The sequence below is a fragment of the Phragmites australis genome, chromosome 3 (assembly GCF_958298935.1).
Source record: "Phragmites australis chromosome 3, lpPhrAust1.1, whole genome shotgun sequence".
In the NCBI taxonomy this organism is placed as follows: Eukaryota; Viridiplantae; Streptophyta; class Magnoliopsida; order Poales; family Poaceae; genus Phragmites; species Phragmites australis.
The window spans coordinates 40,790,246-40,807,016 of NC_084923.1; the positions used below are offsets into that span (position 1 = coordinate 40,790,246).

General features: G+C 43.5%; 2 protein-coding genes across 2 annotated transcripts; both read right to left on the bottom strand.

Annotated features, from left to right (window-relative positions):
- Window positions 1-1,687: 1,687 nt before the first annotated feature.
- On the bottom strand, window positions 1,688-2,242 carry LOC133911210 (oleosin Zm-II-like). The gene has a single exon (XM_062353415.1). The coding sequence runs from the start codon at window positions 2,240-2,242 to the stop codon at window positions 1,688-1,690; it is 555 nt and encodes a 184-aa protein (XP_062209399.1).
- Window positions 2,243-12,872: 10,630 nt separating this feature from the next.
- LOC133910717 (uncharacterized) lies at window positions 12,873-15,765 on the bottom strand (the record flags this gene model as incomplete). The annotated part of the gene is made up of 14 exons (XM_062353019.1): window positions 12,873-13,326; window positions 13,506-13,554; window positions 13,643-13,710; window positions 13,780-13,848; window positions 13,948-14,017; window positions 14,112-14,191; window positions 14,409-14,487; window positions 14,594-14,625; window positions 14,703-14,769; window positions 14,883-14,979; window positions 15,083-15,179; window positions 15,267-15,305; window positions 15,433-15,510; window positions 15,649-15,765. Coding segments are annotated over 14 exons (1,326 nt in total), but the record flags the coding sequence as incomplete, so codon positions are not given.
- Window positions 15,766-16,771: the final 1,006 nt, after the last annotated feature.

Here is a 16,771-nt window from a genome sequence, read left to right on the forward strand (position 1 = left end):
CCCAATCTGCACGGCCATTATATCTGAGAGGAGAGAAAGAGAGAGGGTGGGAGAAAAGGGAGGGAGTGGGGAAGGGGATAGGGAACGAGCGGCGTCGCCATTCGCCTTTCGCCGGTGATGCTCAGAGTTGCTCGCCTCCCACGAATCAGATGCGGGAGAGAGCTGAGAGAAGGGGAACGGTAATTTGACGTTCGAGTGGAGCAGAGGGACGGACGGCAACCACCAGCCGCCGCCGATCCATTTTTTAGGAGAGGGAGAAGGATGGAGTATTGGAGCCTGGAGGGGAAGGAGGAGCCGGCTTGGAAGGAGGCTAGAGGAGAATGACTAGTTTGAAAAGAATAGTAAAAAGTTGGAATTACTTTTCCTGAGTAATTTTTAGTGTTTGGATAATTCTTTAAACTTTAAAACTGTTTATTTAACAGACTCGTATGTCATATTTTTCTTGTTGCCCCTCTTCTACTGACCTCTCTCTGGTTAGCCCATCTCTCTATCTTTTTCTCCCTCTCGCTGACCTCTCTGACTCGTGTGTCATATTTTTCTTGCTCACCTCTCTTCTACTGACCTCTCGGTTGGCCCCTTCCTCTATCTTTCTCTCCCTCCCATCATACTCTCTCGAGCCGGATGACTCTGGTCATATGATATTGCCTCTCCCTCCCTCCCATGACTGGCCATATGATAATGTCTCTCTTGCTTCCATCATACTCTCCGGTCAGATCACATTGATCATACGTTCCGAGTGACACGTAATAGCTATATCATCGAAATCGTAATTGCAAACCACTCTAGAGATTATATGAGGATTAAATAAACTGTTTTAACTTCAGAGTTATTCAAACACTGAAATAGTTGAGGGACTAATTTGAACTTTTTTTCGAAAGGATATGGCCATGCCGTGATGAACGGGTGCACTGAGTGCTTCCACGTGCACTGGTCTAGACGTGGCCCATCGCTCGCTGCCTCGAGTCGCAGCGCACGCGCGCCCGATAGCAATTTCGCCGCCCGTCCTTCCTCGTCACAATGCTGTCGTCCACCGCAGTTCAACCGCCATGCCTCCACCAGTGCTGCTCCCCACCGCCGTTCGCCGTTCATGCCCGGGAGACCAACCGCCACGGCCCACTGCCCCCTCCTCCGTCACAACTCGGACCTCCACTGCCATTCACCGTTCCACGCGCCCGGCAGCGCCACGATACGGCCCACCGTCATGCATCCACCTTCAAAGTCGGAGCGCATCGGGTGAACATGGCCCCTGACCCGGCGTCAACAAGACCAGCCTCTCGCCGTCGCCGGAGACGATCCCGGAACATAACAAGCAGCTGACTTATTGAGCAAAGAGAACGTTATTGATTCGCCAATTCTTCCCTTACAGAGAGGAGCATACTGCTGATACATAGATATATATATCCAACTCAGTGCCCACTCGCACAAGCTTATTCACAACTCGGAACTGAACGGGTCGAACATAACCTACACTCGGCCTAGGCAGAGAGAGGCACACGCAGGAACACCTACCACAGATGGCAACACGCACGGACACTACTACGTACGCTCGGGGAGACATGCAAAACCCGGGCACGAACGTACTACACGCACGAAACAGCAGCTAATCACAACACTTCACCAGGCCACCCGCATGCACGCGCGCGAGCGTTCCACGGCCCTGACGTGCGTGCATTCGAGAGACGCTCGCTTACGAAGACGCCCTCCCGGAGGCCCCTCCGGCGGCACCGCCGCCGCCGCCGCCTCCCGCGCTAGCCTCCTGCGCCCTGCTCTGGATGGCGTACCCGGCCTGCGCCGTCTTGTGGCCCGCGTGCGCCGCGGCCTCCGCCATCCGCCGGCGAGCCTCCTCCACGTAGTCGGGCGTGCGCTGGAACGCCTGCCGCGCCGTGTTGGCGAGGACCGTGAGCGAGGAGAGGCCGCCCAGACCCAGCGCGCCCGACGTGAGGAACCCCGTCACGGCCATCCCGATGAGCAGCGCGGCGGGGACCAGGACCGGGCTGAAGAGCAGGAACACCGGTGTGGCCACGGTGAGCCCCACCACGGAGCCCGCCAGTGCCAGCCCCGACAGCACCAGCAGCAGCCCGCCCAGCGGGAACAGCGTCGCTACCGCCAGGGCTTGCGACGCCGAGGGGCCCTTGTCGTGGAGCATGCCCTTCACCTGCTCGCCCACCGGGCGGACGCCGCCTTGGCCGAGGCCTCCGCCGTGGGTGCCGTGAACGGCGCCGCGGACGTCGCGATCCGCCATTGCTCGCTAGTTGCTGACCGTGCCTGGAGAAATCGATCGAAGAGCGAGCCAAACAAGAACGGGCCGGGAGAGGAGAGGGAGTGCACTGGAGTGGAGAGTCTGGCCAGGTCGCCTTATATAGGTGTCGAGAGCGGTGACACGTAGAGGAGGGGAGGGGGTACGTGGTCGGGGAGGAGGCTTGCATGGAGTACACCGGTCGAGGAGCCCGACACGGCACGCACGGCTGTTGGGTTCATGCGCAGTGTGCCAGTGTGTTATGTGTGCGTGCCAGCTTCAGGGGTGTACATGTGTGTATGTGCATGACAGCGTCAGACAGCAGACGGTGTGTGAGCTAGCGTGGTTGGTATGGGCCTGCATTTGTTGTATTCGAATTCATATTTACCGAATTATCGGAGTTTGATAGAGTAAAAAACAAGATAAAGTATCTGAGTGCGTGATATATATATATATATATATATATATATATATATATATATATATATATATATATATATATATAGGAAAACTAGTATGTACTCCTGGGTGTATGTACTTTCACCTCTCATATACCACTTTTACACGTGTGTTATATATATATATATATATATATATATATAGAGAGAGACCCGGTCTTCCCCTTCCCGTCGTATCTATCGCCCTATAAAACGAGAGGTCAAGTTTCTACAAAATTTCATACTAATGCACACAAGAGTTACTTAAATTTCTCACGAGAAATTTGGCTTTGGTATATCCATCAATAGAAAAAGTATTTCGCAATTCTTGAATATAAATTCTTTGTATCTCACAAACGATATCCAATTCGCTAAAATTTGCATAAATACTAGCACGCCCTAATATATAGCTAGATTATGTTTTTCATAATATACAAAAATCAAGACACTCTTCAGCGCAAAGAAGTCAAGCCATGTTAAACTATCAGGCGTAGACCAGAGCTGATTATTATTTCCAAGTTTCAGTTGCATTGGAGAGAGAGAGAGAAAAAATACTCCAAGTTGTGGCCATCTATTTAAGCCTAGAGGAACTCCATAGTTGATTTTGACTGTCACCAAAATATTTTGGTCACGATAGAGAAGGATTGCTAGTGGAGGATACATGCACTGTTGCATTTGGCTTGAACCCCATAGCTTGAGTTTGCTGCGTTAGCCAGGCTACACAGTAAGATATAGCTCACAAATTGCTGATGGTGGAACTGTAACTTCTGAGAAATGACAATGAACCCTGACGATGCCATTGATCTGCGTTGGGCTTGAACCATGTAGGTAAGGTTGCAACGTTAGGAAGCCAGCCGATAGGGAAAAGCGCACGCAGATAATGGAGCGTTATCTCTTATCCAAACAAAAGTTATTCGATTAGAATATATAAAACAAAGAATAAATTCATGCGGAGGAGAATCTAAATGAAATATAGCAAAATGATGACAATATAATGCCTAAACATATGATGGCGTTGTTATGATAGGCACGTATTCAAATTGTGTTTATCAATTATGCGGGCTACCTGCTACCCCGCTAGTTTATACTATTTAGTTGATGAATATGGTCACGGCTTAAGCAAGCCAATCTTCATTTATCTCGGCCTTGTCATAGACAAACAGGTGGTAAGCACCGCGGCATGCCCCGCAAGTCATGTCGACATTGATGCAGAGTTCAAACTTCAAACACAGTGCTCTCAAGTCTCAAGGTATGAGGCCAACATCACCAGAAAATTTATCAGCATGCAATCTTTTACTGATGATACGTTGCGTTTAGATATAAACTTAAATATTTCTTCAATTCTGTTAGACTGAGATCAATTGAGAAAAAAGAAAGACAAAGAGAAAAAGGAAGATGGTTCTATAGCAATATATTATGTACAACCGCGTTCCTGATCAATCATGAGCTTAAGTACAGCAGCTCCACAGAAGAATTTCCCAAAATTTGCAGCTGTCTTCGCAGCTGAACTGATACTTAGTCCTGCTAAGGGGAAAAAGGGGACAGTTATGAATTGCTGTGATCATCTAACGAGTAACCATGCCATTGATGCTGGATGCCGCGGCGACAGCCGAGGTGCGGGCATTTTCTACATTGGCTTCCGTCGACCCTTGTCTGCTCGAGGGCTCTGCAGGGTCAGCCGATGCGGAGACGTCTGCACTTCCGATGTCGAATCATATGCTAACTTCATCCCATGTCAAAGATGTGGCTCCGACCGAGGCGATGATGGCACCAGTTTTAGTCTCTGGTACCTTCTGCTCGGGTAATGCACTGCCGGTTGGGGCATTGACTGCGCGGGATTGCCCGCATGCAGGAGAGAGATGTGGTGCGGGCAATGAGGGCCTTGCTAGGCAGCTTCTAAGGGACGCTATGCCCGAGACGCCACTGCTTGCTGCTGCTCATGATGTGAAGCCTTCATATGCTGAAGCTCTGCTCAAGGTGGTTCCTAAGGAGCCGGCTAAATCTGTGGTTGATATGCCGGTAAAAATAAATTTGTCCGACACTATCTTCTATTCTCTACCTCGGAACAAGTTGTAGGCATTATGCAAAGCAAATGGCATTAGGGCGACTATGACCAATAATGCTATGGCTGAGGCACTCCATACCCTACATTCTAAGGGACTGGATGAGCATATTGCCAAGTTACTGGGACACAACATGTTCACTGTCCCAACAGGGAACACTGGTGGCTTGTGATCCAGTAGGCGAGTTGCAGCTCAAGATGATGAAGACACATTGTCAAAAGCAAAGCAACTGGTAGCAAGGACAAATCTTGACGAAGGTACACCTAGTTTTTCAGTTAAGTCATTAATTCTTTACCTTCACATCTTATTACCTCCAACATTAAGAATTTAGGGGTTTCCATAGGTTTTGATGATAGAACCATTCCACAATCTGTTATTTCTTTAAAAAATATTGAGGTGGATAGATTAATTGTCTCTGTAAAAACTCCTAACTCTAGAGAGGATAATAAACAGGGTAGTAGAACAATAGATCCTTATTCTTCTTAGGATGATGATGAAACGAGAGATCTTGATGCGACCCTCAGTCACTTATGTCGTGATTTAACTGAGGTGCTCAATGATAAGAGTTTAGATCACATATGTCATGATCTAAATGCGGTTTTGAGAAGAAAAAAAATCCAATTTAGAGAAATATAAGGGCAAATTAACTGTCCTCCCAAGAAGCCAAATACTCCATCCAAATTATTTCTTAAATAAGAGGGATTTTTTGAATAGTAGAGGTACGAGAGAATTGACTAAACATAATTTTATTTCCAACACGGTAAAAAAAACAATTAGATTTTCTTGCTATCATGGAATCGAGCAGAAGCACTTTTCATCATTCAGACACCTATGTGGTGGTCAGGAGTATTTATAGCATAGCATGGCACCTAAAGTGTGTTCAAGTGGCATGCTTATAAGGCAAATACGGTGGCGTTTCATTTGGCTCAATTATTGAAGGGGATTTTTATACAAAATCCCTATTAAAGAATGAGGAGGATGATTTTACTTGGCATTATATGCGGTGTACGGATCCACCCAAGATGAATCCAAATCTGAATTTCTGACGGAGTGTGGGGAACTGTCCAAACAGTATTCTAATTAATCATCAGGATGATCGTTATTCATAATCACAACCTCAGTGATTAACCAGAATACTATTCCAGTAGTCCCGGCACGTGTTTTATACCAAAGATCGAAACACATGTCTTTCCAACATGCATATCACAACATAACTTAAGAAAGAGCGAATAATTAAAGTTATATTACAAGTTCTTAAGCATACAACCATTTGCAACAATTTATACAAAGAGAGACTACGCAGCGGAAGATTAAAACTTTAACAACAACAAAAGAAGAGTGGAGCTATATGCCCTTAGGCTCCACCCCAAAAGCTACGTCTCACCAGAGTAGGATGCACTACTCTTACCCACCACCTGCATCGACAGGCACGAAATAGCCAAACACCGCATCACCCTCACCAGCAGGACCTGAAAGCGCAGGCATGAGTACGAAGGTACTCGAAAGACTTAATCTATATAGAGCACATATACATAGCTCGACACCAAGGATTATGCATTGAGCTGTTAGCAAGAGTAGGCCACAAGGTCAAGTAAAACATATGCGGTAAGCAAACTAGGCACATATGTGTGAGCATCTATACTTAACTCAAAAACAACTACTTGTCTACCCTGTAGACCACAACTTGAACATGTATGTATAGTAACCATGGTATCTCATCAACAAACTACTAACCAATTCTATCATACCATAACCTTATCCTACAATTGTAAACTCTACGACCGATACAAATAAAACAATAGCATGCTCATGACCGAGAGCGCAGCAATTCGAATTGTTCTTACACCATGCAAGGGGTACAACTTTACCCACACGACTCGAGGACCATTCGGCTTGTGCTACTCACGAAAGTACACACAAGGGGTACTCGTGTCAACCTTTCTCATACTCAGAACTACCCACTTGCAATGTCCCTATGGCACCGGGGTTACCGCGAGCGTGTCCCGGACACCTCCGGCATCCCGCCACCTTGCTTCTCCTTTTCTTTTTCTCTTACGCGTCATAGAGCCACAAGGCAAGTGTCGACACGGCATAAAATAATCGGCTTACCTTACCATTAGATCGGCATGTGGTGAGTACGGTAAGTGCTAGAGCCAACTGTACCGACGGATGGCCTTAAATGATGCAAGTGGTCTATGGCATCCGGGCTCCTCTCCCGAACTACCCAGAGGACTCCTCCTAGGCAGAGGATACCCCTAACACCATCCACATCTCGCATCAATCTCACACCTCAACCATTCATCTCAACCTCATCTTTGTATCTGTAAACAGTGATTAAGCCCTAAACTCGCGAACAACAGCAGCACCGTCGCTCAACTTCTACCGAGGACCTAAGCATTGCTAAGCATTTTGAATAACCCTTGAAGCTAGACACCAATTATATCATCAAGACTACAAGGATAAGGATTCATAATAAATTAAGGTAGAGATAATGCATCAACATAGGTTCTACCCATATCAACCCAACACTGGATTCAACACATGAAAACATACATGAAGCATAATTTATCAATTTTATACTCCATTTAATTTGAACAAAGGTGTAGTATACTTAGATGCTTGTCTTTCTGCTCTGAGGTTTGCCTGATACTTTCCGAACAGAACTCACAAAAGTGGTGTGGCTCGGTGTCCCTCGATCACACTCGCGTCACGCTCCGATTCTTTGTGCACTACTGAAGAATGCACGCAATGATGAGAACGAATGACATGCAATGACGGATGCTCCACGGTGAATGACAAGGTGGAGATGCAATACATCATGACATGAGTTTTAAAGCCTCAAAATTATCTTAATTTGGATTAATATTAAGCATCTACTCATTTTCCTGGATTAATTAAGCTTAACACAAAGTTTAACCCTAAATAGGAATTTCATCATGTATAACATGAGGGTGATTATTTTTAATGAGCAGGGAATCAATTAACAAGATTTACAAAATTGATTTCATCAATTTTGGAGTTACCAATATTTAATTATGGATTAATGAAGCTCAAACCAATTTTATTAACCGAAGAAATTTAAATACACATTTCATAGCTATTAGCATTTTTAACATGTAGATAATGATCATATAAACCTAACAAAATTGGTTTCATGATTTTTGGAGCCGTATACAATTTTCTATGTATTTTACAAGTTTCAGCCGAATTATGTGTTGAACCAAAATTCAATTTCGCATTTTCTGGAATATACGAATTAAAAATAGCCCAGAATCCTTTTTGCACCCAAGCCGAGTTAGCCACAGTCACTGATAGTTGGCCCGGCAGATTTTGACCCGTGTCAAAATTGACGAGGGCGGGGCGGCATAGTGCCGGCAGCACGGCAAACTCGCCGGCGGCGAATGGCAGCACGGCGCGGTCAGTGGAGGGCACCGGCGGCACCAGCATGACACGGGGAACTCAATTGAGGGTCGTGTGGTCGCTGGCGACGACCGGAGGGCGGCCATCGACGGCAAACAGCGGCAATCAACGGCGGCGGCTCGATCAAGCACGCCGGCGGCCAAACGGCGGGGTAATCGACCCGGTCGAGCACTCCTACAACATCTATGCAGGCATGTGGAATCAACGGTGCGCTCATCGGCCATTGGGCCCGACCGAAGCACGGCCGGCGGCGTGCGGCCATGGGCGGTGGTGCTCGGCTCTCGCGGAGAGCCACGCCGGTGACGCTAAAACAAAATGAACGCGCGCGAAAGGTAGATGTGTGCGAGGTGAAGCTCACCCAGTGCTTTGATTTGGCGGAGAAGCAAAGATACGGCAACTCGACGGTGAGGTGGTGGAAAGGGCGCCGGATTTGGGGAAGACAGCAGTGCGGCGTCGATTTCGGCTGGGGAAAGGATGGGGCTCACGTGGGGAAGACTCGGGGGAGGCTCCACGACCTTCCTTCGTGCTCCCCGTTGCTCGGGCTCGGTGGAACTCATAGGTTACGTGGTGGAAATGGCCGGCGGCTGTTGCTTGGCTGCTCTTCTCTGATGGATGACGGGCCGAGTGAGAAGGAGCAGAGAGAGAACGAGGGAGAGAGCAGCGAGGGGAGGGGAGATAAGGGCGTGGGCGCTCTCTCTAGAAGGTGCCCGGGTGTGACTCGATGGCGTGATGGACTATCCGGCCTCTAAAGTCTACAAAGCCGGTGGGCAGTGGCAGAGAGAGCAGAGAGAGCGGGAGAGATGGGTGATGAACAGTAGCCAACCGATAAAATATCCATCTCACTTCTTCTATTCAAAAGAATGCCTTCCCATGGTCCAAAAATTATGGGACAATTTTTTTGTGAAACTACAATTCATGTGCAACCCATTTTAACTAGTTTGACCCATAATTCCTAAGCCAATTTCAAACTAAAATTCCTTAAATATGCAACCTTTTCTAAATTGTGGTAATTTTTATGCCTCCGAAACCATCCCCAAAAATTTGATAAAATTCATTTATATTATTTATATTCCATGGACTAATTTCTAAAATTGTTTCCAACCCTATGTTGTATAGAAACATTATGAGTTTCTTAACAACGCACCAATTAACATTGATTTTTACAATTTATGTTTAATAAAAAAAACATGTTCACAATTCACCAAACAATTAAGCATGATGCCAATGATATTTATGATGCTTAATGATATGCTTAATCCATTTGGGTTGTTACACGGAGCTAGCTCATGTCTGTAGCATTGAAACCAACCCAATATTCTGGGGGAGGGGGGGGGGGGATTTCAACATAATGAGACGCCCGAAGGACAAAAACAATGATAACTCCAATCCTCGGTGACCTCACCTTTTCAATGCAGTCATAGATGCATTGGATTTGTGGGAGATTAAGTTTCAAGGACGCCAATATACATGGGTAAATGACCTAGATTCTTTGATGTATGAGAAATTGGATAGAGTCCTTATGAGTACAAAATGGGAAGCTAAATATCCGAAAGTCGCGGTGGAGGCTCTAAATAGGGGAAGATCATATCATACCCCTTTGTTGCTCAATACGGGAGCAAAGTTTCAATATGGAAAATAGCCTTTGTTCAAATTTGAGCTTGGATGGTTTATACATGATGGTTCTATGAGATGGTCACCGACATATGGCAAAAAGAACAGAGGGGGTCTAATGCTATCGAAAGATGGCAAAATAAAGTTAGAAAACCTTACATCAATACTTGAGGGGATGAGTCAAACATACATCTGGCACCCTTAGAAAGGAAAAGAAACAACTCAATACGAAATTGAATGAGTTGACTAAAAAAGACGAATCGACCACTTTGACGCCCATAAGGTGGCCCTTAAGCAATACCTCAATGAGAGGATTTCACACTTGTTGTGAGAAGAAGAGCTCAGATGGTACCAACGAGCTAAAGTTGAAGATCTTCTCAAGGGAGATAGCAATACTAGATATTTCCAACTGGTGGCTAGTGGCAAACATCAGAAACAATAGATATACAAATTAGAGCAGGATGAATTAACCTTGATTGAGGAAGCCGACCTAAAAAAGATATATCACAAAATACTATTCTGGCAGATATTGCACAAGTAAGCAAAAGAGAAAATGAGATGTTAACCGCACCTTTTCATGAAAAAGAGGTGAGGCAGACCATATTTCAGATGGAGCATAATAAAGCTCCAGGTCCAAACAGCTTTCCAGCTGAATTTTACCAAGTTTTCTGGGAAGTTATTAAAAGGGACCTTATGGAGCTCTTCGCTGATTTTCACCAAGGGAGATTATCCATTTATAGTCTCAACTTTGGTGTCATTACACTCATTCCTAAAAAGTGCAACACTCTGAAAATTCAGGAGTACCGCCCAATTTGTTTACTCAATGTAAGCTTTAAGTTATTTAGTAAGGTTGCAACAAACAGAATTGGTTCTGTCGCTGATAAGGTGGTACGCCTAACTCAAACAGCTTTCATGCATGGTCATAATATAATAAAAGGAGTTATTATTTACACATGACCATACATGAGCTACATAGGAAGAAAACTAAACGGTGTGATCTTGAAAATTGATTTCGAAAAAGTATACGATAAAATTAAATGGTCTTTCTTGCAACAAACTTTGAGAATGAAAGGATTCTCGACACAATGGTGGCAGTGGATACAAAGTTTTGTATTTGGGGCTATGTTGGTATAAAAAGTCAATGATGAGATTGACCCTTTGTTTCCCAGACACAAAAAGGACTCTGGCAAGGAGACCCGCTCTCGCCCATATTGTTCAATATCGTTGTGGGTATATTAGCGGTATTGATATCAAGGGCTAGAACAATGGACAAATTGCGGGAGTTGTTCCACATCTGACGGAGGATGAACTGTCAATTCTACAATATACAGGTGATACCATAATTTTCTTAGACCATAATTTGGAGCAAGCAATGAATATGAAGCTCCTTATGTGTCGAACAACTTTCCGGACTAAAAATTAACTTTCATAAAAGTGAACTCTTCTGTTATGACAATACTAAACAATATGAAGACCAATATGCACATTTATTTCGGTGTGATATTGGTACTTGACCATTCAATTATCTAGGCATACCTATGATCCATCATACACTTCAAAATAGAGATTGGAGAAGGGTGTAAGAGCGCTTTGAGAAATAACTGAGTAGCTGGAAGCGTAAGCTTATGTCTACAGGGGACATATTAGTGTTTATCAATTTTGTTTTAAACAAACTTCCAGTTTTGATGATGTCTTTCTTCGAAATACTCAAAGGTGTCCTAAAGAGACTTGATTATATACGATCGAGGTTCTTCTGGCAAGGGGGAAATCAAAAAAGAAATACATACTTGCTAGACGAGATATCCTCTGCCAGCCCCATGATCAAGGTGGATTAAGCATTACTAATCTCAAGATCAAAAATATTTACCTCCTTAGTAAGTGATTGTTTAAATTACTAAACGAGGATGAGGTTTGGCAACGTCTACTAAGAAATAAATACCTTGGTTGCAAAGCTCTAACCCAAGTAGAAGGAAAGCCAAGAGACTCTTATTTCTGATCTGGGTTGATGAAAGTTAAGGGAGAATTTCTTAAATTGGATTCTTTCCAAATACAGGATGGAGCACAAACAAGATTCTATAAGACACGTGGTTAGGCACAAAACCACTTAGAGAGCAATTTTCCTCTTTGTATAATATAGCAAGGAGAAAGTAAGACACTGTAGCGAACGTAATAAGAGCAATACCTCTAAATATTTCATTTCGTAGACCTATTGTTGGCGACAGATTAATCAGATAGCATAGGTTAGTGTTTAAAATAATACATGTTCACTTAACAAACGGAGCAGATACGTTTCGATGGGGCTTGCATGCCAATGGCCAATTTTCAGTATAATCCATGTATAATAGATTGATTCATCACCCTTTTCCTTTCGGTCACGTTGGCTTTGGAAGCTTAAACTTCCACTCAAAAGTAGGATTTTCTTGTGGTATCTATCAAGAGGAGTAATTTTGACCAAAAATAATTTGGCCAAAAGAAATTGAAAAGGGAACCTCAAATGCTGCTTTTGCAACCACAATGAGAGCATCTAACATTTGTTTTTCAAGTGTTACTTTGCAAGTCAATTTGGTGAATTATTCGTATTATCTTAGGCATTACCATGCCAAGGAACATGAATCATATTATGGATGGTTAGCTACGTAACATGGATGTTAATAAAAAAGAAATTTATCTTGGTTGAGGAGCCACTCTATTTTGTACAATTTGGCTATGTCGTAATGATATGATTTTTAATAAAACATCTTTTTGCAAGCACTCTTCAGGGAACATATTGGTTCAGATTTTAAAGATTGTTATAAAAGGAGGATCAATGGGAAGAGATCAGAATAGCTTACAGAATTTGAAGATAGCGGCTATAGAGCTTTTTGCTAAGAATGACTGGGGATTTAGTCATAGCTTATGTGCTGAAAAATGTTATGTAACCATTTCAGAATTAGCTGTCTCATTTTGTTTCACTATCAGCAATAAGTTGTAATGATGTAATAATACAACAGTGGCTGTATGAATCACCGGATGCAAAAAGCTGGAACTTTATCTTTTAAAAAAAATCTAACGAGTAAGAACGTTATAAGTTCAGGCAAAAAGAATAAAAAACTTATAACCATAAGTTAAGAAAGCCCCGGTCCTCAAGGCATCTAAGAGTTCTTGAGACCGACTAGTTGTCAGAAGGTGTCAAGATTCAAGATGCATTACTGGCAAAGTAGTCCCGAATTGTTCGCCTTTTCAGCGAAGGAGGCGGGCTTAGAACTGAAGAGGGGCTGTTCATTTGAGTTTCCGGGCCCTTCCTCGCATCATGGCCCTCCTCCTGAAACAATGCAAACGCTCTCTTCTTTGAAGTTTCTGGAGTGCCGAAGTCCAGTACTCTGGGTTGAAGGGGAGAGTGGCAACCACTTGGCAATTCACCATCGGCACTGGTGCAGGCAACCGCATCTCCTGAAGTAGTAGCTCGCTCATGGGTAGCAGATCTTCGGTACTCGGTGTTAGGCGCAGTTATCTGCTTACGGATTACTGTTGGTGAGCTTACGTTGGTGCATTCTATTTTCTTGGTACTCCATACACGAACCTGGTACATAGGATACGTTATCAGATTTTTCAATCTTCCTCCCTTTGTTCACAACTGTCATCAAGCAATGTAGATGTTTTTCACAACATATTGTTGCAGAAATAAATAGTGAAATGGATGGACCATCTTCAGCACAACATGACAAAGGAAAATCCGCAGGTTTAACCAAGTAGACTCACCGTGGAATCATCAGAAGATGTTGCTATCTTTCCAACCTCTGATACACACCTGAGAAAATGAGAAATTCACATTGAAACATGAGGATTAGATTGCTACTGAGGGTTTCACAAAAATTATCGCTGTTTATAGATCGTACCAGTCAACTGAAGTAGCTTCACCTTCATGTCCTCCTAAAACTACATGGCCAGTTTCAGGTTGATCCACCTATGTCAAAGGAATAGTATTAGCAAGAACATAATGTAAGACAACAGGTAATGAGAATGCGACAAGTACCTGCCACAGGTATACATTGCCATCACTCGAGCCGCCAAGAATATGAGTTCCGTCAGGACTAATAGCAGACTGCATGGGACAGAATGTTACAGAATATACAAAGAAACTAAACCTATACAGTTTTTTTTCCTTATTTTAAAAATTAAAACCAGATGGTCACTCACTGACCTTGACAAAGAAAGAGTCGATTTTGCTGCTAGGGTAAACCTTTATTGGGCCCTTGTCCACATTGAGAACACTGTACAAATAGATCCTGAAAAACATGCATAGTCAACTAGCGTTCACCAATGACAGGAAAACTATGGAGTGTGTTATGGTGAAGTGTAATTTACCTGTTATCCATACATGATGCAGCAATATATGCACCGTACCAGTTCTGAGATAGGCAAGATATGCCATGTTTCACCCCTTCCTTCAGAGACCAAGGGCCAGTAAGTTTGATGAGAGGTTGTATTGAAATTGACATAAGGAAACACATCATTCTGTAGCCATTGCTTAAAATTGACATCCATGGTTATGCTCTTAAAACACTCAATTTTATAAATGTTTTTGGACATTTGGTATTGCTATTAAGTTCATGTTTATATGATGCTGGTTACTTATTCTTTGAAGTGAATAGAGTAGTTTACCAAAGGCTGCGCTCCTGCTTGACAATTTTTGTTGGATACAGGCACTTTGAGGTTCCGTGTATCCCAGATTTTCACAACACTGGCAGACATTTATAAAAGCACAAGATTAGTATTTTGAAATATTCTTAAATGTTAAACATTGAACAAAATGAATCCATTGCTTTCAAAGTAATTTTGCAGAATACATTAGAAGCAATTTAACTATGAAATTGGGTAACTAACTATAAATGCAGAATAAATAAGATGGGATGCACAGTCATCCCAATCAAAAACCAAGTCATGCAGATTTAATACCTTTGCTCGAGACCTTGTTCGGCTCCTTTGGATGGGACTATGGGCTTCTTTGACAACAGCAGAAGACCTAGCATGCCAATGTTTTATGTTCAGTAAAATATGTTACATTGCTACAAACATTTATGATCATTGTATATTTCAATTTGGAAAGGAACATCTAGTAGCAATAGGACAACATACATAAGGCATGCTTCACCATGGCTATTTGGAGATTTAGGGTCACATCTTAAATCCCAAAGAGCAAATGAACCGTCCCTCGAACCAGAAACAATAAGCTCTGCGCAAAGAATATAAACTACTTGAATAGGAGTTACTGAACAAGTTTTACGGATAAAACATATCAAATTTAACATAATAGATTCAGGCTAGATAGTACTAACCAGGATTCGAAGATTGGCATGATAGTAACTTTACACTTCCAGTGTGTCCTGACAAGACACCAATGCATTTCTTAGTTTCCACACTCCATATCTTCACCTGATGCAGAACAAACAATCAGTGATATTTCATTGGTCGCACAATAATATACTAAACAAATTGATTTGACCCTGTTGTATTACTTACAGTTTGATCGCCCGATGCAGTCAGTATTTGGAATCCATCCTACATAAATAACATGTAAAGATTACAACTTACTTAGTGTATCACTTACTGCTTAGAGCTAACCTAAAATTTGCAAGTTAGTTGATTCATGTGGCCTATTTCAACCAATGCAAGTAAGTGAAGCTACCTTGATCCAGCACACATCAAAGATGGCATTGTTGTGAGCAACCCAATCAGACATCTTCGTTTCAGATGCGGGAAGAGCCTCATGTAAGATTGGAACATATTGCACAAGGTACCCAATATAAGCCTCCAAACACCCTAATCATCAACCAGACAGCGGACGTATTAGATCAAATTGGGGTGGAGGGGGAAGGGTTCCGGACGGACCTGACTTATCTACAGATGACGAGCTGGACGGGAGACGCCGGCGGGTGTCGTAGAGGCCAACGTACCCGTCCTCGTCGGCAACCGCCAGGAACTGAGAAGTCTGCAAGGTCTGGAGAAACGACAGAGCCCATCAAACGATTGGTCCTCACAAACGCAAGATTTGTCTAATGATATTTTTTATCTATCAGTATAATAGATATCATTAATGAGTATTATGAATGTCGTAAAGGTAGGATGAAAAAAAAACGATGACAAACTTATAAATTATATATTTAATTAGAAAAGATTAAAATATTAGTTTGTTCTTTGGACGAGCCTTCACTTATTCTGTTCCTTTCATTTGTTAGGGTTTTCATCTCCACTGGTTGGTAGATGAAGGGTGGCGACAATCCCAAGTCCGGTCAGATTGATGAGAGGGTGAGGGCTCCCAGCCGAACCTTGGATCAAAGAGTGGTGGGTGGTGAGGTGCACGGCACGCTGCTCGACGGAAAGCCTAGGTGCGATGGATCGAGGTTGGGGCGGGGGCGATACGACTATGGCGGCGATCGCGCTGTTTCAACAGGTGGCAGAGGACGGGGTTCGACCCGTGGCCAGCGCTGCTCCCCGCGGGGCGTCAACATGGTTCCAGTCATCCGTGGCGTGCATCGGGTTCCAAGAGACGGGGTCGCCACGGCGCAACATACGTTGTACAAGGAGGAGAAGAGGCAGGTGGCAGTGCGCCATGGAGGAGGAGCTGGAAATATCCAAGCTGAGGATCACGTGCATGATCATGGAGAGACTTGCCTGCAAGGGCATCACCAGCTTCCCATTTCAGGTAATGAGAATCATCGAAACAATGCTATTCTTTGAATAGGAGAGTAACCATGTCTTACTGGAGTTGGCTGATTGTTGTTGAAGTTGATTTATGTTTGCATTTTTGTGGTTTCATTAGATTCTAGCAATTGATTGACTGCTAGCATGGCCTGCATATTTGTTCGTAAACTTGAACTCGGTGTTTGTAGTTCATTGCAGCGTAATTGTGTGATTCAAAACATGTTAAAAAATGGGACAAGATGAAATAGTGCAGAAATTATGAACTCGTACGTTTACCTTGCATAGTAGGTACAATTCTTGTAGAAAAAATAGATGCATGTGAG